This window comes from Neomonachus schauinslandi, chromosome 2, assembly GCF_002201575.2.
Source record: "Neomonachus schauinslandi chromosome 2, ASM220157v2, whole genome shotgun sequence".
Taxonomy (NCBI): Eukaryota; Metazoa; Chordata; class Mammalia; order Carnivora; family Phocidae; genus Neomonachus; species Neomonachus schauinslandi.
In genome coordinates, this window is record NC_058404.1 from 105689067 (window position 1) to 105713863 (window position 24797).

The following is a 24797-nucleotide window of genomic DNA, read 5'->3' on the forward strand; positions in this document are numbered from 1 at the left end:
TCCCTGAGTGATAGGGGTGAAAGGAGTGTGTTTTGTATTCATAACAAGTTCAGCCATACCTGAATTTATGCTAATGAGGTGACTCTTGGTGGGACCATAGATAGTGTCAGATGGGGGCTAGTTGCTAGAGGAACAAAACGTAAGATTAGAGGTTGAGAACTCTCAGCCCGACCCTCTGACCTCCAAAGAAGGAAAAAGGGACTGGGGATTGAGATGATGACTAATGGCCAGTGATTTAATCAATCATGCATACCTAAAAGGAACCCCTGTAAAAGCCCTAAATGAAGACTCTGGAGAATATCAGGGTCTGTAAATGCATCCATGTGCTGGGAGGGTGATACACCACAAACTCCACAGAGACAGAAGCTCGTGTGCTTTAGCACCCTTCTGGACCTTGTTCTGTGTGCCTCTTCCCCTGGCTATTCATTTGTATCCTTCATGATAATAGAAAGTAAAGTGTTTCCCTGGGTTCTCTGAACTGTAATAGCAAATTTTTTTTTTTAAGATTTTATTTTTTTATTTATTTATTTGACAGAGACAGAGACAGTGAGAGCAGGAACACAGGCAGGGGGAGTGGGAGAGGGAGAAGCAGGCTTCCCGCTGAGCAGGGAGCCCAATGCGGGGCTCCATCCCAGGACCCTGGGATCATGACCTGAGCCGAAGGCAGCCGCTTAACGACTGAGCCACCAGGCGCCCCTGTAATAGCAAATTTTAAACCTGAGGAAGGGGTCATGAGAACACTTGATTTGTAGCCACTTGGGACAGAAGTGAGTAACCTGGGAACCTGTTACTTGCTATTGGAGTCTGAAGGGAGGGCATTCTTGTGGTAGTAAGCCCTTTACCTGTGGGGTCTTAGTTAGTGTCACAATTGAGTTAAATTGTAGGGCACCTAGTTGGTATCTGCAGAAATTTGCATGATTGGTTGGTATGAAATGCCACACATTTGGTGTCAGAAGTGTGAGTTAAAAAATCCTTGGAATATATTACACAGTAACCTTGCTGGAGTATCAATATGGAAGTACTGATATTCTAAAAAATTTTGTTTTCCTTATCTTTCTCTACTACAAAATCTAATATTATGTCTCAGTGTGTTTGATAGGAGTAAAATAAAATGCTAAGAAAGATGTTCTACAGTGTCTTTTGAACAGTTTAGTTTAATAAATATAATAAATATAATAGAGAAATAGCTTTGACATAAATGAAAATGATATATTTTATATTACTTTCTTGAAATACCATGGAAATTGCCCTTGAGTTTCTATTAATGTGTAGGATTATTTTTATGGTGCTCTGAAAGTAAATTTTAATAATCATCCAAAGAAAACTATCAAAGAAATATTACTATGCAGGCCACATTTACTACTATAGCGTGACTTAGTGGGGGAAAAAACAGAAATATTTTGGTCCTGTTTTCAGTTTCCAGTTGATGTATTTCCTGTCTTGGTTTCATTTTTAGGGCTAAATTTTCTGTGAATGTATCATTCTTTTTGTAATGAGATGTTGCCTTCTTTGTTCTGCTTCAAAATAGAAAATTCTGTTGTTTTCCTTTATTCTTGTATGACAGGTAATGTATCATTGGAAAAATCCAAATAAGCAACCTGGATACATTTGAAATCCAAATGTCACTTGTAATTTTTAGAAGGACTAAATTTTTATTTTAACCACTTTTATAAGAAAATACATATTATTTATTAGTTTGCTTATTTAATTTGTATTTATAAGCTTTATACTTACATCAGGATCCATTGGAGGGTATTTTCTTCCTTTGCTCTTTCCAAGGCATTTTGTTTTACCTTCTTCCAATAACTGACACCAGAAGCCTTTATGAGAATCAAACCTAAAAAAAAAAAAATTAAAAAAACAAAACACAAAACACAAAAAAGTATTTTTCAAGCAATTTATAAGGTATAATGACCAAAACCATGAATATATTTTTGGATCTTAATCTATAACCAGAGAAATTGGCATATTTTTTGATTAAGTCACTTTGCATAAAGCCTTTTGGCATACTTCTGAATTCTTAGTCCATCTGTCATATTTGTGAGTTTGCCAGACTCCTAATAGAAAAATTGTCAGCAGAAGGTCTCCTATTAATAGAAATTAATAATCCTACCTCCTTCATCTGGAAGGAAAAAGTTTTATAAATTTCAAGTCTGTTCTTTCCTTTGTAGGGTTTAAAAATGACAAGTCAGGTTTCATCCATATCTATGGATGTATGTAGTATTTATCCCATACAATTACAGAGTACTAGAAGAGAAAGGGTTTTGGTATGCCATGGAGTGATTAATTTTAGGGTTCTCCAGCTATAATCCACTTACTTATTTTTCCAGAGCCACTTTCTTATTTTGGTATGAGCTCTGTATTAAAGTCACAGTACCTATAAATATGGATTTTCATGGCATAACTATAATCAAAGTAATAGTAGCATATTAAATTTATATTTTATTTATTTTTTATCTTTCATGTTGTTTTATTTATTATTTATTATTTTTTTAAGTTTTAATTTTAATTCCAGTTAGTTAACTTACTAAACTTACATTGTAGTTTACGAAAACATTTTTTTAAAGATTTCATTTATTTATTTTAGAGAGAGAGAAAGAGTGGGGGGAGCGTCAGAGGGAGAGGGAGAGAATCTGAAGCAGACTCAATGCTGAGCATGGAGCTGGATGTAGGACCAATCTCATGACCCTGAGATCACGACCTGAGCCAAAACCAAGAGTCAGACACTCAACTGACTGAGCCACCCAGGTGCCCCAGTTTACCAAAATATTTTATGTAACTCTTTCTCCTTTGAGCTTTCATTATAACCCCTTAATGATATGGAGTACAGGATTCTTCCCATTTTATGGCACTTAGCATAGTGTTTGGTCTTTCTGAATGTTCACTGAATGTTAGTTGAATAAAAAATGAAAAAGCAGGAAATGTTTGTCAAGGTTTATTTCTCTTGGACTATATATTTTTTCCATATGCAGGTCATGACCTAAATCTAGGCCTCCTTACTCTAAGTACAATGCCTTTTCTTCTTCACTGGTCTCTGGTTATGTTTTATATAATCACTCATTATGAATAAATGGTAATTTCCATGCTTGAATATAAAAGCAAAAGTAAGAATCAGCAATGATAATTCTTTTACATTGCTTTTGTAATTTAATAATTCTATTGCTATACTTTCCTCTTCATTAGAAAGAAGTATCACTTGGGGCTACTTTTTCCTTTTGTTTTTAAATCCACACTACCCAGAATACTGTTTCTGACTTTTTCTTAAAATCATAGTATGAGCAGTGAACAACTGGCAACCAAAAATAACACATTTAAGTTAGCCTAAAAATGTGAAATACCTAGGGAAAAATTTTTAACATAAAATATGTGCAAGATCTGACACTGAAAACTACAAAGCATTGATTGTTAAGAGGAATTGTAGAAGACATAAACAAAGAGGGCTATACCATGTTTATAGATCAAAACACTAAGTATTTTGAAAATATCATCTCTCTCCAAATTTATCTATGGATTCGGTATGATTCCAATCAAAACTGCAATGGAATTTTTAGGAATTGAAAAGAGGATTTTAAAATGTATATGGAAATGCGAAGGACCTAGCCAAGCTAAAACAATTTGAAAAAGGAGAACAAAGTTGGAGATCTTATACTATAGACTTTTAAGATTTACTATAATGCTGCAGTAATCAGGTCTGTGTGGTATTTGCACCAATGAATAAATGGAAGAAAATAGAGTCCAGAAATAGACCATCACATCTCCAATCAACTGATTTTCAAAAGCAGGTGCCAAATAAATTTGTTGGGAAAGAATAGTGTTTTAAACAAATTAAACTGGAAAAATTAGATATCTCTATGGAAAATATGAATATTCACACTTACATTGTATTTAACAATTAACCTGAAGTCAATCATAGACCTAGACTTAAGAGGTAAAACTATAAAAATTTTGAAAGTAAAAAGGAAAAAAACACAGAAAAGTTTTGTAATCTTGATTTAGGCAAAGATATCTTAGGATGAATGATAAAAGAAGAATAATGATAATTTTGAATACCTCAAAATTTAAAACCTTTGTTTTTCTAAAATACTTTAGAAAATGAAAAGAGAAGTCATAGATTAAGCAATAGTATTTGTAAAACATAGGACTAATAAAGGACTTGTATTCAGAATATATAACTCAACAAAAAAAGATGACAATACCAATAGAGATTGGGTAAAGATTAGCACAAGTACTTCATCAGAAAACATATGTGAGTGACCAGTAAACAAATGAAAATTTGCTCAACATAATTAATCATTAAGGAAATGCTAATTAAAATCACAAAAGAAATACCACTATGCACTCACTAGAATGACAATTTAAAAAGACCAATACCAAGTTTTGGCAAAGATGTGGCACCATTAGAACTGTTACACCTTGTTGGTAGAAATTAAAAATATTATAGCCATTTTGGAAAGCTTCTTATATATTTAAATATATAATTAATATTTGACCCACCAACCCCATTTTTAGGTATATATCCAAGAAAAATGAATTTATATGTGCATACAAATATCTGTACACAAATATTTGTAAGTAGCCTCAAATGGAAACAACTCTATGTCTATCAGTGAAAGGATGAACAAATTGTGGTATATCCATAAAATGGAGTACTACTCAATGATAAAAAAGAGCTAATTACTGATAGATGTAACAACAGGGAGGAATGTCAAAAGCACTATGCTAAATGAAAGAAAGTAGATGAGTGGTTGCTGGGGGTGAGGAGTGAGGGGAAAGGATTGACTGCAAAGGAGCATGAAGAAACTTTTTGGGTTAATGGAAGTGTTCTGTGTCATCAATATGTATAGTTAAAATGGGTAGATTTTATTATATATGAATTTTCTATCAATAAACTGATTTAAAATTATACTGTGATTGGATGTGTGTGTGTATGTATGGATGTGATTTGGAAGGTATATGTAGCTAGCTAATCTTGTGGCTTTTATAACATAGCTGTATGAAAAGAATGCAAACCTAGATTTCTGCTTCTATACTTGTTTGGATATTAGAGACACTAAAGGATTATTCACATCCCACTTATGCAAAGCCTATTTCTCATGATTACTGACACAACTGTGTGAGATCAGGACACAACATGATATGTCTTCATGTTATTTATATTCTTGTTTGAATCAGTAAGGCAACTGACTAAAGTAGTCCCACACTCAGAAGTATAAGAAAAAAAAGCATTTAAAAGACTATTATTTAAATAATCTGTACATGAAAGCTGGGAAGCTCTAATATGACACACTTTCTGGAAGTCTGCTATTGATATAGTATTTTTCATAAACATTTTGTCCTTAGCAATTTCTACAATTGAATTCTGGCTCATTTTAAGTATTTAAGTGATAAAAATTCAGAATCCAGACCAACTATTATTATTTTTTTGATAATATACCTAACTATAGATACATCTCTGGAACATACATATGCCTTATGTTAAAATGAGCAGCCATCTGACAGAATGATGTTTTCTTAAGAGACACTGAACTTCACACATAATATAATGGAGAATCAGAACAAAATGGGTTTTTTCTTTCATCTCTGTTAATTGGTTACATCTCATGCAGCAGGCTGTCACACTGGGCTTTACTGAGAAAAAGTATGTGTGTGTATGTGTGGCTGGCAGGTAGCCCAGGCATCTGTATGCATAAGGCAATGGCATAAGTGTGTTGGAGTGGAAAAGAAAAGGAGAGGAAGAAGGCATAAGGGTGATCATGTTTATTTTCCAGGTGACTTGAGCTAGAGGTGAAGGGATTGATGTTGACCTTATGAGTTTGAAGACATCAGCAATGCAATTTCAGAGTTCAAGTGAAGAAGCTTGACACAAAACAGAGAAAGATCTCCCTACATCTGTTTAGAATATCATCAGTGTTCCTCTTAAGATTAACCTTGGTACCACTGATATCTGGTGGTACAGCAAGAAACCTTTGTGTAGGCACTAGTCATGGCTAGGACCCTCCTTTAAAGGACTTCAGGAAGTGAACCTTTTGGGGGAAATTTTTTGCGTTGTTTACGCCTCTGGTTACCCACCCCTTCCTGGAGGTAGAGATACTTTGTTCATCATTGTATCCCAGAGTCTTTCACATAATAGTCATCCAATAGAACTTTGTAGAATTAGAGTAAAACAAGAATGGATTTATTCTTCTCTCACTCAAATAAATAAAATCTTAAAAAGGGGGGGGGGCACCTGGGTGGCTCAGTCTGTTGAGCATCTGTCTTCAGCTCAGGTTATGATCCTGGGGTCCTGGGATTGAGCACCACATCAGGCTCCGTGCTCAGCAGGGAGTCTGCTTCTCCCTCTCTCTCTGCCCCTCCTCCCACTTGTGCACTCTCCTCTCTCTCTCTCTCTCTCAAATATATACAATCTTAAAAAAAAAAAAGAATGGATTGGTTCTTAAATTTCTATAGAATATCACCTGGGGATGTCTAGAAATAACTGGAAGAGACTTGTAGTCAGGGACAATTGAAATTCTCCAATGATTCAGAATCCAACTGGGAACATTTGGGCAGGTGAATCCTAGGGAATATTCAGATTATACTTAGAAGTTCAAGTATGTTTAAAATGCCTTTAGATTGAAATAGCATTTCCATGGGAGAATAGTGAATTGCAAACAATGCAGGTAAATTTCAAAATCAAAACACCATCATTCAGGTGTTGCTAATATGGAACAAACAGAAGTTACTTTTTGTTTGTTTTTGTTTTTTAAATCAGTTTCCTCTTTACAAACATGCTTTTATGATTTAATGAGCCATTTCGCTGATACCCATTTTATGTGTAACAGTTTTTTAAGGTATAATTTACTTATAACACTCATCTTATACAATTAAGTGATTTGTAGCAAGTTTATATAGTTGTATAACTATCACCACAATCCAGTATTAGAACATTTCCATAATCCCCCCAAATTCCTTAGAGCCCACTGGAAGCAATCCCTGCTATTACCTCCAGGCCCAGGCTAGCACTGATCTACTTTCAGTCTCTAATTTGTCTTTTCTGGAAATTTCCCCCATTTTTTTTTTTTCTGGGGTGGATATGCCATTTACCAGGTGATGGATATTTGGGTTAGTTCCAGTTTTTGGCATTCATTCATTCATTCATTCATTTATAAAAATTTTTTTGTCTTTTGAACACATTGATTCCTCACTTCATAAGAGCATTCTAAAAGTAGTATCACTAGCATACAATCACAATGTCAGAGAACACTGAATAAACATGAGCCTTAAAAAAAAAATCACAGGGTAGACAGTGGGATGATAAACTGTTAATTTAAATTTATGAAGTAGAGTCCAACAAAGTAGGAATCACATGTGGTTCCCACCATGGGGTTATCAATTTCTGGCTATTACTAATAATGCTTCTGTGAACAAGTATTTGTTGGATGTAGGTTTTCATTTCTCTTGGGAGTTGAATTATTTGTAAGCTTCTTATTGTCCATTTATTGAAATTTTCATAGTAAATTCATATTAAAAATTCATATAACTCAGTCCAGTTTCATCTGTGTTAAGAAAGAGGTTAACTGACTGGGAAGTAAAGATGTCAAATTCAGGTATTTAACTAGTATTTCTACATATGAAACCTGTTGTCATGGTCATTGATGGCTACGTGTAATTGTGAGTGCATATGTTCATGGAAAAATAAAAAGTTTATATTTTTTATAAATTAGTTTATATAAATTAGCACAATTCCATAGTACATGATTTTTATTGCTTTCTCTCAAATGATCAGTCAGCCTAAAACACTATGTAACACATAACATGAAAGCTAAAATAGTGTGAGTATATCAATCCTATTTACAATTTAGGCATGAAGGTTATATTGAACAAGAATTGTAAAATACTAATTTCCTTAATTGCATGAGAAGTTCCCATTTATATTGTTTAAAACTTATACTGCGTAATCACATCACTCTGACCAAGAAAACGAAATTTTTTTTTTTTACATATTAAATGTCGTTTAAAATTCATGATGACAGTACTAAGTCATTTTTGAGACATCATAGACTATCCAATGGCTGCATGAAATTTGGAAGTCATGAATACTTTCTTTAGCAATTGCGGAAAGGAATAAATAATACTCTAACAATGGAAACTTACTGCCATTTTTCTTGAAAATAGTTTTGAAATTGAAACTGTTTTTATATTGAAAATAATCAGTTTATAGAGTGCTTAAATTGGAGTACTTTTTCATGCCAAGACTGTATAGTAAAATCTTTGTGTAGACCTAGTTTCATTCATTTATTCTCTGTGCAAAAAAACTGGCTTTATGTGGTTAGTTGAGAATTCATATCTGTTTGCAGTTCAGTACGTTCTTAGAGGATTTTAATTATTTCTTTTTAAGTACCAGAGAGATAGTCTTCACTATCACTAGCAGAAAAAATATGAAGCAATAAATGACATTCCTGAGAACATACATTCTGTTTGACTCCTGCTCATCCTCAACGTGTCCAAAGCACCACAGAAAAAATTTATCAGTACAGTTACTTTAACAAGAGTAACTAAATTATCAGGGCAGGATTCGGACCTGTAAAGGGCTTGGTGAAGGAGGAGGTACACCAATTCAGACCTAAGACAATGACCTGAAATTCCAAATATTCTACAACAGCTCCACTGCTGATGTGTGTAAGGCCAACTGATGATTGACAAGAAAATCTAAAAAGAAACTGAATGGCTGTACATTATTTCTATCAGCAGGGTGAGAACTTGGGCAGCCCTGCAGGGCGAGAAGCTGTGGTTTCAGAGACTACACATATCTTATCTTGCTGCTTCACCCACTGAGCCCCATACCAGGCTAGAGAATCATATAACAGGCAGTTTTAGCCAGATACATCCCAGGTGCAAAGTGATCCACAGTTCTTTGTATATAGAATGTTCCTTTGATATTACTTCTCTTAAGTTTACACTCCCTTTTCTTGACTGTGGAGGTGAATAAAAAGCTTGCTGCTGAGCTGGATGCAAAGGGGACAAATAACACAGCATGCAGGTCAAGGACCATTCCATAAAAAAAAGAGATTATGTCTTTATAGAATACTTCACTTCTTTTTTCTGAAATACAATGTTTTGCTATATGCTCTATAAAAAAGACCCAAAGATAAACCAACTTGAAATAGAAAACTGTTTAGAAAATAAAAGCTTTCTTTTCTAAGAGATACTTTAAAAAGATATGAAGCAGAAAGTGGACTTGAATTTCTAACTGCAAACTAAAATCACTCAGGTTTCTTTAAAGTCAAGCTGAAAGTTAAATACCTAAGGCGAGTAGAGTCTGTGTTAGTACTTGAACTAAACTCTACAAAGCTCTAATAGTACTCGTAGTATAAAAACACAGAGGTCAGAAGGTTACTAGTAACAACAAAGTAAATGGCTCTTGGGAAGGATGCTCAAAAGCCAAGTTCCTTTGTCCTCCATACCAAAATGTCTTTCTTACATATGTCTCTACATATGATTTGTTCAAGACATAAGTAGTATTTGATGTTTTTCTGCCAATCTTTGTCATAAGGGATGTTGAAAGGTAAAGGAATCCTGCCTCTCACAACTTGTAACTTGCTATAAGATAAAACGTACAATAAAAAGAGAAAATCAGTTGATCTATAGAAATGAGTTTTATAATGAGAAATACAATGGAAGAATTCCATAACACCTCGTGTCAGTTTCTTTAAAGCTCAGTCTATGACCCTAAAATTAAAAAAGACAGTGTTATAGTGGGGGTCAGGTCCATGGCCCATCCAACTTAGTATCTTCCAGTTGCTGTAGGCATGGGAAATAGGAACAAACACAACCCTCAGAAATTTGATTGCCAACCATAATTGTGGACAAAGTAAGATGGAGGTCTTATTTAAAATGCTAAATGGAGTCCAAAGTCAGGATTAAGGTAAGGTAAGAGAGGTACGTGGGGTGCAAAATTTCAGGAGGCACTCTCTCTTAGGCATTTGCATGGACCTGAGAGCTAGTGCCTCATTAAATCCTAACGCTTCTCTTGCCTTATCCTCTTCCTGGCCGAGATGGAGTCAGTTACCTAAGCAAATCAGAAAAAAAGGAGCAAAAGAAAACCCAACCAGAGCTGTAATTGCTTTGGCCCCCTGAAGAAGAGGTGACAGGGTCAGATAACACAGTGAGTAAAAACACAGAAGCAAAAAATGGAAGTATGTGTAAGAGCACATCTCTCTCTGCCAGTTCAGTCACCTATTGGGTGATTTTTTGCTGCATGACATTGTTTTTGAAAATTGCACAAAAGACAGAGGAGAGAGTTCATAAAGCATCTAGTTAGTCATCTCTTTATGCTTCTACCAAGTTCCTCCTATTGTCTGTTAAACAGGCTCAGCACTTACCGACTTAAGTAGCCTCTTTTGTGGTTAATTGCTGGTTTTAAGATTTATAATTACTTTGCTTCTCTACTTTCCTTCTAGGGGAAAATATTTCATAGTTAGAAATCAACAGAGGATTTAGGACATTTCTTTGCCACACTGTTGAAAGTTTGTTTCCAAGTAGTTAATGTCAAGCTAATCAGAAAATAGTATGTAAGGAACAGCTAACATAATAGCTGTAGCTCCAAACTACAATTTTTAAAAAACCAATTCTCTCCTGAAACTTCAATAAGTTAATTAGAATATAAACTTACGGGGCACCTGGGTGGCTCAGTTGGTTAAGCGACTGCCTTCGGCTCAGGTCATGATCCTGGAGTCCCGGGATAGAGTCCCACATCAGGCTCCCTGCTCGGCAGGGAGTCTGCTTCTCCCTCTGACCCTCCTCCCTCTCATGCTCTCTGTCTCTCATTCTCTCTGTCTCAAATAAATAAATAAAATCTTTAAAAAAAAAAAAAAGAATATAAACTTACGTTAAAGCTTCAGAGTAATTATAATGAGGAGAGACTCCTAGAAATTTCTGTACTTCATCCATCACTGTAGCAGGATCCATCCTTAGCTGTTGCCCATCAATAATTAGCAACTAAGTTACCAAAGGGGGAAAAAAAGACAATGCACATTGAAAAAAGTTGTGTAACTGTATAATAAAAAATTCCTGCACTCTTGAATTTATTCAATGAGAGACATTCTACTGAGGGGATTTGCACACATTGTTGTTAGACTTAACCAGGCCCTTCTAATTAATGGCCTGGAATAAGAAATAAATCACACTAGTTAAATGCACTCATGTTTTTGTAATCTGAGAAGTCCCGAAAATATTATGAAAACAAGAAAGCCATTTGAGGGAACCAAAAGAGCTTAAGAAACGTGACTACAAAATCACAAATGGAAACTAAGCAAACAATGATTCCATCATTCAAGCTGGGAAGGAGCACTGTAGAAAAGAAGAAATGTTGGAATAACACCAGGTGTAATGAGGCAAAGGACATGTCATTCTCCATGAGTCCATTCAAAGGAGTAGCACTGTAAAGTTTTAAGAAATAGTTAGATAATCCATTTGGAAAAAAAGGCAAGGCTCCTAGAGAACCTGAATGTGGACAGAAGTTCCTCAACTGACGAAGGGGAAGAATTTGCGTGTTACTCTAGGGAAGGAGGCAGGTGGCCAGAAAATAAAATGCCAGGAGACCATGATGGAGGACCACAAAGCGACCACAATCTGTTCTTCCTTTTTGCTCATCCCTCTTCTCCAGTATTTCTGTTTAGTCTAGATTGGCATTGTTCACTAAAATGTTTTGTGACCATGGGCGTGTTCTAAGTTGTGGTGTCTAACAGGTAGCTATTGAGCATTTAAGATGTGGCTAATGTGATTGAGAAACTGACTTTTTAATTTCATGTAATTTTAATACAAATTTAAATAGCCAGATGTGGCAGCAGCTATCACGTTGGACAGTGAATCTAGACACACAGGCAAGCACCATGTCTGTGTGACTGGACTGCTTTATGCAATCCAATATAGGGGCTGAGTTTATAATCTAGGTTGGTGCCTGGCAAAAGAGAGAAGCAAGGAAGGCAGGAAAAACATAGGGCTCATGAAAAATTCAGCAAGGTGGTTCAAAGGGAAATAATGACAATTAAGCAAAACAATATTTGCCTTATTTGGTTAAGAGGTTCTCAAGCTTTATGGGCAGAATAAGAATCAGGGATATGAAGCTTTTGAAGCTCTTTACAATCAGGATGGGCATGCACTAGAAAATACAGCAGGGAGAATATTCTGAAATACTTTTAGAAAGAAAATTAAGCAGTTGGTCTACCTCTGCCTAACCAGTATTCTTTGCCACAGTCTTATGTACAACTACAGAGTAAAAGCTAGTAATGTTTTAATGAGTAAAAATTTCCTCTATCCTAGAGGCAAAGTCATCAACTTAATGAGATTGTAACATGATGTAAATTCTTATTGCTCCATACCTGAAAAGGAGGGAAATAAACAAGCCATCTCTCGATGTGGCTGGCATACCACCCTGGGACCAAACATCTCTTCTGCAAGGCTCGAAGCTCGGAGGGTGCACGGGGCCCAGCTGAGATCACTTCGTAGAAGCTAAACTTCAGAGCTGCGGGGTCTTCATGCGATCGCTGATGCTATGATGAAAAGGTGGATAATTAAACTAACTTGAACCATAGGCATGAATAATTAAAAACCAATCTCTGTGACAAGTCTCGAAGCTAAAGGAAGGAGCGACTCACTGCTGGAGAGTTATTTGTTTTGAAATTAATAAAGGATGAAAATGTTTGCTTGGAGCATCAGGATTTAAAGTTATGACACTGATGAAGGTATCTTTTTTGAGAAATTACTTGGGAGAGGCTGAATTCTTATTGATAGGCCTCCTTAACCAACTTTACTGAGTTTTTTTTCCTTAGTGTATGTATTTATTCTGAAAGTAAACTTTTGAAAGTTGCATTAATGCCCCCTTTGCAGCCCATAAGCAAAACATTTGTTATATCCATTGAATATCCGTAATACACAAGCACTCTGCTAGTTCTGCTATATAGTTTTGCTCCGTCTATTAATGCAGTTTTAGATTAGAAAAGCCCTACTGGCTATTTTGAATGGAGAAACTACTGAAAACTCTGACACGTACATTATCTGAAATCCACAGCTTTTATCACATACCACCTAGCATCTAAAAGCCAAGATTATTTTACCTAATGGTAACCTTCCTTTGTGATGAATCAGAATCATTTATTGTACAGAAATGCAGAAAGCAGCAATCCAAATAGGAAAGTGTTTCATAATGGCTCAGGCTGAGGCCCATGGGTTTGAGGAAATCACCTTTTCCCTAAATTGACCAATAAATATTCAGGCTTAGTGGTAGGTTTGTGGATGCTTACCACATCTAGTTGAATAGCAAATTTGCTGCAATTGAGATTCAAATTACTATACTACAACCACTACTAGACTTTGTTAAAGCCTGCATTTTGCCACCATAGAGTGATTTATTTGTAATATTTAGGACATTTTGTTAGCTTACAGCCTTGAAATCTCCCTTTATGGTAAATTCTCAATTTTTCAGGGGCTAAGTGGTTGCCAAGTTCCAATTTTCTTTTCTCTTTGAGTCAATTAAGGCTTATTTCTCTTTTCTCTAGATACCTGGTGGAAAAGGTAAAAGACACAAAATCTAATCAGTCAATTTGCAATTTGCTGTATACTGTGATTTAATAGATGGCTGTAGGAGTTTGGCATCAATGCTTAGTGTGGAGTTGTGGATTTCAGCTTTCCAGGATGTCTCACTTCCTATTATGCAGATTATTGTCAACATGCCTATCTAAGATCCCATCTGCTTTATTATGACCTTTTCCTACTCTGTCCCCGGCACAAAACCTTTCCTGACAATCTGTTCTTCCTTTTTTGAATCTGGAAAAACTACTTTTGTTAAATAACAAAAGGACCCAGTGCTAAGAAACTTTATTCTCTAATATCCTAGGTTGTCATGAATTATCTTTTTGAAATCCTATCAGTGGGAATGGAACATACTACACTTGTCTGGAAGATCAGAGCTATGTGCATTCACTTTAATACAGAGAAGCAGCCTTATTTCCAACCCAGGTGCAGAGATTCAGATAAGGAGTTTTTGGTTTTATTGTTTTGTTTTTGGTTATTACCTTTGTCATTATGTGGTATCCTTCTTTATCTCTTGTTACAGTCTTTGTTTTAAAGTTTATTTTGTCTGATGTAAGAAGCATTGCTTCCCCAGCTTTCTTTTTGCATGTTAAATGCTTTTCCATCCCTTCACTTTCAATCTGTATGTGTCTTTAAGTCTGAAGTGAGTCTCTTGCAGGTAGCATATAGATAGATCTTGCTTTTTTATCCATTCAATCACCAATGTCTTTTGATTGGAGCACTTAGTGCATTTACATTTAAAGTAATTATTTATAGGTGTGTACTTATTGCCATTTTGTTACTTGTTTTGAGATTGTTCTTGTAGTTCTTCTCTTCTCGTTTCTTCTCTTGCTGTCTTCCTTTGTGGTTTGATGGCTTTCTTTCTTGTTATGCTTGGATTCTTTCTCTTTATTTTTTTGCGTATCTGTTATAGGTTTTTGATTTATGGTTACCATTAGGCTCATATATAACATCTTATGCATATAGCAGTCTATATTAGGATGATGGTTGCTTAAATTTGAGCCCATTTTAAAGATGCTAAATTTTTATTCCCTCCATCATGTTTTATGTATATGATACCACAGTCATCATCCTTTTATTTTGTGAATCCCTTGACTGATTTTTGTAGGTATAATTGACTTTACTGCTTTTGTGCTTTAACCTCTATATTCGTTTTATAAGTGATTAACCTACAATCTTAATTGTATGTTTGCATTTACCTGTGAAATTTTTTCCTTTCATAATTTTCTTACTTTTGTTTATGGCCTTTACTTTCCACCCAAAGAATTCCCTTTAATGTTTTTTGTAAGCATTGATTTAATGGTGATGAACTCCTTTAACTTCTGTTTGGGAAACTATCTCTCCTATTCTGAATGATAAACTTGCTGGGCAGATTATTCTTGGTTGTAGGTTTTTTCTTTTCAGTACTTTGAATGTATCATGCAACTCCCTTCTGGTTTCTGCTGAAAAATCAGCTGATAGATTTATGGTGTTTTCCTTGTATGTAACTGTTTTCTTTTCTCTTGCTGCTTCAAAAATTCTCCCTCTATCACTACCTTTTGCCATTTTAACTATTATGTGTCTTGGTGTAGACCTCTTTTTTAGAAGTTATCCTAGCCTAATAACAGGTAAGGGGTTTCTGAATACAGCATTTCACATTTACCTCAACTTTATAGTTTCCAAGGAAAAGGGACCCTTAGTCTATTTTTCAGTCTATTTTTTCAAAATGCAGATGTGTAGAAGCACAGATATACATACAAATAACATACTATTTTGTTATATTTTCATTTTATTAATAAATTTTATGAAATTAATGCAAAATTAATAAAAACTTAAGGAGAACATTAGTTTCTCCAGAAAGAAAGAAAACTCTGTCCACTTTTATGCAGATATAAAACTAGCAAATCTCTTATTGAGACCTGAGGTGATTGCTATTGCTGCAAACCATCCTCCCTTCTTCATACTCCCCTTCTTACCTGTTAGATTCTGTCTGTAGTATTCTTACCTGATACCAGGAATATGCTCGATCTGAAGGGTCAATGAGGATCGTGATGATCTTGGCTTTGGGGACCAGAGAAGCTGCTCTTTTAGGAGCTTCCTCTGAGTGGAAGTAATTGGCACTCTTTTCAAACAGGAAGTCAGTGGTGACGTTAGATGGGACTGGGAAGAAATCCATATACCTAGAAAAGGAATATTTCTCAAAATAAGACTGGTTTATACTCAACTCTGGTGACTATAGATGTTAAAGGTATCCCTTTAGGAACAAATTCATTTGTTTCCTAAACAAAGGCCTTTTTCTATAAGGCATATGTTCCTTATAGTTAGTAAGGGAAAAGTATACAGGACTCTACTAATGTAATTTGAGAATGCTTCTCTAAATACGTTTTCTTTTTGTTTTGCTTTTTGTTTTCTTTTTGTTTTGCTTACTATCAGGAGATAGCAAAAATGTAGACATAGGATGATTGAATTGGAACAATAATCAATTTAACTAACTATATAAAATGCATCTAAATGCAGAAATATTTTACAGAGAAAAATGTGAGTGCTCAAACAGAAGGAAAATTTGATCAAAACAGATGATATGTTCAAAGATATTTAAAAAGGACTTAGACAATTTTTTTTTTACTTTATCACAAGTGAAATAATTTCATTTCCACTAATGTGTTGTGCTGTGGTTGCATTCAACTATACAATGTTAAAGGACAGAACACATCTGGTGTAAACATCACCTATTTGCTTAACTTTTTCTCCATTTAGAGCCACTATATTCTTTAGAATATTTATAAAAGTTTAAAAAGTATGTACATATTTCCAAATGTAAAATCCTATCAAATATCCCAATATCCTTAAGCGGGCTGAGAATGTAAATCACTAGCAGAGTGAACACAGGAATACCTGAAGCCTTAAGCAGAGAAGTGTAGGACATAATAGATTTTGTATAATGTCCCATCTGTACAAAAGCTGTCAAATATAAACTAATTCAGCACGTGATAATGTATATTTCTGAGGCCCTGAGGACAAACTTTTAAAGGAAAAAGAGCCTTTTTAGAGAGCACATGCAAATTTAACTTCTAGGGTTTCTTACATTTGATCATAATGGCTTCTTCAACCTCCACTCCCACCCTCTTCAATTTATAAGCCACCAAAACTTTGGGCTACCAAAACACGGTAGTTCAATAATTATTGAACAAGAGAGTCATTAACATTTATGTGATGACTTCTTGATGCCGTATGTTGTTTTCTTTTAGTCATCTCACATGATAAAGCTTCTGGTAGGATTCCAGTTGTTAACATATTGCAAAGTTTGGCTGGCACAACAAAGTAATGTCTTGAAACTCAGGACAGTAAAGAAATCCTTTTATGTTTCCTGGAAATTGCCTTGGTAATATGTCATTCTGGCATCCTTTTAGGTGGAAGCAGATTTATAAAAATTTCTGGGAAGTTTGATCTGCTATATGTTGTGTATAATCTATTTACAGAAAGTGCCAAATTTTAAGATACTTCTTAATTTAGATGCTCACCTTGGTTCCAGGGATGCTAAGGTTATCCCAAGTGTCTAGTGGTATCTTATTTGCTCTAAGCTTGTCTTAGCCATGCTTATTCTGAGAAAGGCTCTGAAAGCCACAAAAGAAGGGCAGAAAGTACTGAATTCTGATAGCTTTTAGTTTCTAAAAATAGTCCCACTTTCCCAGCAGTTCTCTTTATACCTGGAACAGTTTAGGCCTTAAAAACTTCCTCATGCAGTTTTGGATCTTGGACCTATAATGTGTTGATTTTGCCTGGCCCCAGAGGCTCATGGAAAAAGCAGGGTCCAATTCTTGTCCAAGTATTACATTCCTCTCCACTTTTAAAGCAGTTTTTCATCACTCCCTTTAGTCCTGATATTAATGTAGATTTATTCTACCATATACAGGCATATATATTTGAGTCACTGGTCAAATAGCAGCTGAAGTAGTTGATGCTTTCTTGATTCTCACAGTTGTTATTTAACATGACACAATTAATCAATATCAAGTCCTGTACTGAAGAATTGGCAGTGAAGGATATTACAATTAGAATATATGTAAATCCTAGTAGCTGCTCAAATTATACTCAACACATTTCTTTCCTTTTGGACTACACACAAGCAACTCTCGAGGGGGTTGATACTTATAAAATTGAGATCATGCAATCTGACAACGTAAGTTAATATATAACAACTCTTTATGCTAAAATACATGCAAAATGTTTATGTTCATGCTCTGGAATTATTATAATAATTCCACTCTTTTATATCACTGTCTGCCTAGAATTTCTACTTTAACAGCAAGACTTCTAGATATATTTTATTATTAACATGTTCATGTGCAGTATCTATTCCTACTATATTACTGTATTTTGTGTATATTTGACATTTTAACTTTTAATTTAACTATTTTCCTCAGATGGTTGATATAGTTCCAGTTTCAATTCAAAGACCAAAAATTAAATTTTGTATATTGTTGATAGCTTTATTATAGTTTTCATCACTTATAAAATATATACACATTTCTAGTTCTATTTATTTACCTTTTATGCCAAAGCAAAATAGAAAATTATGTACGTGGACTGTAGCATCACTGTAATGCAAAGTACACAAGAAGAGAAAGCTATGAAAGTATTTTCTTAAGAGTGGAGAGGAATGAAATTCCTGGGGTTAGGGTATTTCTCTGACTTTATATCTGTAATTACCATCAAAGATAATTAATGCAAATTGAAATTACATATGGGCCTCTTGAGGTGACAAGTCCCTCAACAAACTGAGAAAAGTTTCTTATAAATAATTTCTGTGCTTCTTCATTTTATTCAATCCATTTCCAAGACACAGAGGATAACTTTTGTTTGTGGCTACAAACTTATATGTTTATAAATATTAGCACTAATTTTATACTGTGCACAGTACATATACTTTTAGATTTATACTAATAACCCATCTTACCAATCAATCCCCCTGTGGTAGTTATTTCTATTAAAGAACTGTACCTCCTCAAAGGTTTTTGGGCTGGGGGAGTTACTAAAGATGGAAGGATGCATAACCAGGAACAAATACAAAGCAGTGGTTCCTGAAAAGACAATAGAGGTTTAGAAATTAAAGAAATGAAAACAAAGTTTCCTACTATTAGCATTTCAAAATCATTAATAAACTAAGTATTGTAATGATCCAAACAGATACCTATTAGTACTCCTTGAATTAAACTGAATAGATCACCAGCATTTTAAAAGAAGCAAATTCTAAAAAACTGGAGATAAGTATGATGTGACGAGAAGAGGCCCGCTGGGGGAACTGTTTGACCACATCTCTATCACTGATTTGGTTTGTGACTTTGGCTTTTAGCTTCTCTTTGTCTTGGCTTTATCAGTAGAAAATCACCTGCCTTGCTTATTTCATAAGCTTTCTCTGAGGATGACATGTCGTATTGTGCCTGAAGATATTTTGATATTAATAAAGCATTATATAAATGAAAGATACCATTGTTTCATATAAGATATTACATCACCAAAACCAGTACTTGGGTTCTCCTAGAAAGTTCTTCCTGAGGCCCAAGAGAGATTATTAAATTTGAGACAGAGTTTAAACTTTCAACAAGTTTTTTTTAAAATTTGAATGTACTTCTAAAAAGTGATGTCAGAAATCATTTTTTTGAAAAAAAATTGTGTCCTTTCTTAGTGACATAACTTATAAAATCTGCAGTTTTGGAAAGAGAATGGCATATCACAGGTGCCCATATAGATTTGTGACTATTAGGAATCAAGGGTGTGATTTTTTTTCAAAATGAGCAGTGTTATAAACTGTAAAATTAGTGTATTAGAGCCTAAATTATGAACTAAAGGGTATAGCTTAGATTGCACGAGAAAAAGTGAGGCAATTTGAGTTCAGTTTGCCTAAAATTTAATCAGGTGCTTGTAACTGTAACTGTGTTTGTAAAATCATAATATTTCTGGTCCATGTATTCAGTATTCCTAAGATTCTAGTTTTCACTTCTCTGCTCTAATGTGATTTACATTATTATACAATCTGATGGAGAGGGACCTGTTAATTATATTCCAGGTCAATAGCTAGCAATGGTCTTCAGACACAGCCTTATAATATTTTTCTCAGTTGGAGAAATCACTGTTCTAATTTTGCTTAGTAATAAATTAAATTTATATTAAATATTAAATTTTGAAAATTCTTATCTCTCTGACAAGATTTATTTAATGTTGTATTTAAAACAGAAAAGTTGTTAAAATAACTCTTTCAATAGCAAAATTGTCTAAAACAGTGAATTGAAAGAGGCTGTGTTCCTAGATTACTATCTTTGCCAAACAATGAACATTCTATCTGTATACATGGGTAACTATAGGGAATGAAACATAGTTATCTATGGTATACAAAATAAAAATGTTCTTCACAAGCCTGACCTAAAACAGTGGTTCTCACACTTTAGCATGCCTTAGATTAACCTGGAAGGCTTGTTAAACAGAGAACTGAGCCCTATCCCAGACTTTCTGATTCAGTAAACTTTGAGAATCATGACTTAAAAGAAATGTGGAACAAAATCTAAGATTTATTGGAGGAAAAATGTTCCCTACTTGAAATCCAGAGTAGAATAAAGGTTTCTTGAGCATGGTCTTTAGAGTCAGGTAAATTCTAGGATCAGGTTTTTATTTCTAACACTTACCAATTGTGTGAATGTGAACAAAAATATCTAACCTGAGGCTTAGTTTTCTTATTTGTGTAGTGGGGGGAAAAATACTTAGCTATCAGGGTTTCAGGAGGGTCAAGGAAGATAACCTATATGAAATACTTAAGTAGCTTCATATCTCAATATTAGTAAGGTATTTATTTAGTTTTTATATTTATTTATTTACTTGAGAGAGAGAGAGTGCATGTGGTGGGGGGAGGGGCAGAGGGAGAAGGAAAGAGAGAATCTTAAGCCTAGCACTGAGCCTGACACAGGGCTCTACCTCGCAGCCCTGCGATCATGACCTGAGCCAAAATCAAGAGTCAGACACTTAATAGATTGAGCCACCCAGGCGCCCCAAGTATTTTTTAAAGTAACAACTTTTCTGAGATAGAATTCAGTAACGCGTTAAAAAAATTGAAAAGAATAAACTCTTTGTGAGGATAGGAAGTATGACCATTATGTGAAAAAAGAAAACAGATTAATTCCTTTCTTAGATCAACTGGAAACATTCTTTTCTGAGTTTTAAGAATTGTATTAAATCATGTTTGCTTTTAATAGCATGACCAGCATCAATAGGACAAATTGAAAAAATAGATATCTAATTGTTTATATAGTCAGTAAAAGGCATAATATAATTTATCAGTGGTCAAAAAATTGTTAGTTTGTGGTTTCTGAATTCTGTCTTTACCTTCACATATTCTTGGGTCTGAATAAACTGTTCTCTGTGTGTGTGTGTGTTTGAATGTGTATAATGTGTGTATGTGTATAAAACAACCACTTAATCATAGACACACCCATTCAAATAACTATCCATAAAGCTTGTTTTATTTTTTGTCAGTTTCAACACTAAAAATATCTGAATATGCAGAAGACTATACATCTATGCAAAATTATTCAGAAAAATGCCTTTGATAAAAACTAAAGTTAAAATGAAGCTGTTTAATTTTTATGAAACTGATCAGAAGATGTTTCTCCATTTAAAAAATCAATTTCATAAAATATTGCTATACATAGTAACATGGATGAATCTCAAAAGCATTATCTTAAGTGAAAGAAGTCAAACACAAAAGATTGCACATTTTATGCTTCCATTTATATGAAAGTCTAAAAAAAGCAAAACTGTAGTAGCAGAAAGTAGTTTCCTGTGACTGGGGATTGGGAGGGGCATTGACTGCAAAGGGATGTGGATGGAGAAACTTTTTAGGGAGACAGAAATGTGTTTTTGTTTTTTGGTTTTTTTTTTTTAAAGATTATTTATTTATTTATTAGAGAGTGAGCAGGAGAGAAACAGCATGAGAGGGGAGAGGGTCAGAGGGAGAAGCAGGCTCCCCGCCGAGCCGGGAGCCCGATGCGGGACTCGATCCCAGGACCCCGGGATCATGACCTGAGCCGAAGGCAGTCGCTTAACCAACTGAGCCACCCAGGCGCCCCTGTTTTTTGGTTTTTTTTGAGACAGAAGTGTCAATGTGGTTATACAACTGTGCACAATTGTCAAAATTGATCAAAATTTGCACTAAAATTGGTGAATTTTATTGCATGTAAACTATACCACTACAAAACTGGGAAAAAATTTAGTTTCTATAAAAAGGAGATAAAAAATTTTATTCCAAAGGTAAATGTCATATACAATTGTAACGAAACATTTGGAAACCCAGCCGAGTTTAAGATGGCAAGTAATGGTTCTGCCATCTAACCCTGATTTTAAAATGTCTGCACATCTAGCAGGAAACAAGAGGATGCACTTCCTGCAGAGATTTCTGAAGTGAATTTGATATGCCAAGCTTCAGAGAGATGTGATCAGTAATGACAGTGGGAGTTCCTGAAGAGACTTCAGTTTAAATGTTTTTCTAGTTGTCTCTTGACTTTAAATAGATACAGACAAATGAAATAAATAAGGATGAGAAAAGTTTTTACCATATTTGTTATTGTTTTCAAATTGATATTGGCAAATGGGACCAAGAGAAAATGAATAGGCTAAACTCTCTGTGTACATTACATAAAATCTTCCCCAGTTATTTTTGGACAAATGAGGAGAAAGAAGGTATTCCCCTCAGAAAGGCATATGGCTGAAATGGCTGTTTTCTGTGAAGCCAGAATCCAAGAGCCCCAAATAATTTATCATGCAGGATACAGCATGTATGTCTGGCATTTTAAAGTTTCCACTGGGCTTCATTTTAATACCGATTCTTAAAGAAACAAGAAGTTTATGGGGAAAAAGTTGCATGCCAATTTAAGAAAAGGTGCAAGATTTCTCCTGGGTGTGAATAAATACCTTTGTTAGCACAAAGTTTTGTTTATGTCTGGAATTCTGCTTGTCAAGCATCCTTTCGATTTTTAGAAAATAGTCATCTCTGCAAAAAATAGTTTAGAAATAAACTATATCAGGAAGATGGCAGGAAGAGTCTGTTTTTCTGGAAAGGCCTGATTATAAAGAGTTATAGATACTTATATGTGTTTATCTTGACTTTTGATGAAATCCTGTCAGTCACTTTCTCAAGATGTGGTTCGTTTTGATTTTAGAAGTGTTGACAACACCTTTCAATTCAGGTCTTTGGAAAAAAATTACCATTTGCTACCAGATTGGCTGTTAGATATTCAAACCATATGACACTTATTTTCATTTTTTTCACTTAAAAAATTCCTTGACAAGCATTTAAGTACATTATCAAGCTAAACAGATTAGATCAGAGAACAAAATGTGTTATTTATTCATCAGTATTTATAGGAATTTTGAAAACTCATTGTGACTAGAACTTACTGTCTAGTCATCGGGAGTTTTACACTGTTTGGTTAATCATAACAAAAAGCTCTCACCAGTTTTCTGGGGTCCTATTACCAAGAATTTTGGTAAGCGATCACAGGTTTTTTCTTTCGACCAAATGTCTCTGTGGCGTTTGTCATCACAAGGATTCTAAATGGGAGAAGAATATAGAGATGTATTTTTTTGTGAGTGTCCATTGTGTGCTAGAGTTTTTCAGCTTTTTAAAAAAGATTTATTTATTTATGTTAGAGAGAGGGAGAGAGAGAGTAGGGGGAGGGGCAGAGGGAGAGGGAGAGAGAGAATTTCAAGCAGACTCTCTGCTGAGTGCGGAGCCCAACGTGGGACTTGATCTCATGACCCTAAGATCATGACCTGAGCCGGAATCAAGAGTCAGATGCTCAACCGACTGAACTACCCAGGCACCCTGAGTTTTTCAACTTCTGTCCTTAAAAAGATATTCCAGGAAAAAAAGCCATGTGGCTTCTTTTAAACGAAGGCCTTGAAGTGGCATCAGTGAAGCTTTTAAGTAATTCCTTTCCATCCTGAAGTTGAGTGTCTACTGAGGGGTTGGGGAGAGGAGGCATTTCCACTGTGGCTAACAGCCTCACAGCACTGAGGATTTAATATTTTTTTTTTCTGCATTTTCGGCAGTTCTATGTCTTAATTGTGTGTGTGTATGTTTGAAAACAGCTCCAAAGTAGTGCTGGGCAGAGGCTGTGTTCCCTGCTAACATAAAAGAAGGTACACTCTCACCATTCAGTAAGTAACTGAAATATAAGGTGTAAGATTTTTATTCTCAATAACTTTGAGCTATTTTGCTGCGTTTCAAAGAGGTACACATCTGGCCATAATAATACTATTTAAAGAGATAGCAGATTCCTTTCAGTAGCCTTCAGAGGTCAGTAAATGTATATGTAAAACTATAACTTTACAGATTATGATGCTAAAAAGCACTAAATTTCAGCAAAAGAGTAAAATGAAGGTGAATTACTACCTTAGGGATTTGCTTTTGGTGTATAGTACATGAACCAAAACCACTATGCAAGATGGATCTAGAATATCCTTAATTTCAACTGTGAAGTGCACATTATGTGAAGAATTGAAGTACCCTTTAATACTATTTCAGATATAGCAATCAGGACAGTACTCTGTTTCTATTCAATTAATACTATAGGTGTGTGTGGTTAAATAAACTATTTACACTAAGCAACAGATTAGTTAAAACTAAAGTGAGGGTGTTCTTTTTGGTTGTTGTTCTGGAAAAAAGTTGTTTCAAACCTGTCACCTGAAATAATAATGACTTCAGTTTAAAAATAAGGTGTTGAGTCACCTAGGTGGCTCAGTCTTAAGGTTAAGCACCTGCCTTCAGCTCAGGTCATGATCTCAGCGTCCTGGGAAGGAGCCCCATGTCGGGTTCCCTGCTCAGTGGGAGTCTGCTTCTCCCTCTCTCTCTGCCCCTCCCCTCGCTCTTGCTCTCTCTCTCTCTCTCAAATAAATAAAATCTTAAAATAAAAAAAAATAAGGTGTTAAATCAGCAGGAAAATTGCATGTCTTTCCAGTGGCTAACATTTGGTGATATTTTGTAGTGGTTAAGAAAAAAAGTAATATGTAGTGATAATTCCACAAGCACCTTCTTTCACATTCTAAAATGTGTAGTTATGTCTCTTCTTGAAGTTATCTGTTTGTGGTCAGGTGGTAATTAGCTTACATTCAAAGCTGAATGAGTTGTATATAGTTCAGAGCTTACTGCGACTTCAGTCTGTGAAATTTACTCAGTTCCACTTCTGATGATTGTTATTATT

The 24797-nt window shown here is 34.9% G+C and overlaps 1 protein-coding gene across 2 annotated transcripts in view; it reads right to left on the minus strand.

Annotated features, from left to right (window-relative positions):
• LOC110575484 (bifunctional heparan sulfate N-deacetylase/N-sulfotransferase 3) overlaps positions 1-24797 on the minus strand; it is a 160376-nt gene that overhangs the window by 2571 nt on the left and 133008 nt on the right. Inside the window, exons 7-12 of one of the 2 annotated variants that reach the window (XM_021684465.1) lie at positions 23049-23145; positions 18506-18629; positions 15554-15728; positions 12360-12530; positions 10868-10977; positions 1735-1837 (exon numbers count right to left, since the gene is read on the minus strand). In XM_021684465.1, coding sequence (XP_021540140.1) covers positions 1735-1837; positions 10868-10977; positions 12360-12530; positions 15554-15728; positions 18506-18629; positions 23049-23145 — 780 coding nt within the window. The remainder of the gene's footprint in view (positions 1-1734; positions 1838-10867; positions 10978-12359; positions 12531-15553; positions 15729-18505; positions 18630-23048; positions 23146-24797) is intronic. The other variant, XM_021684466.1, reaches the window with a different exon arrangement.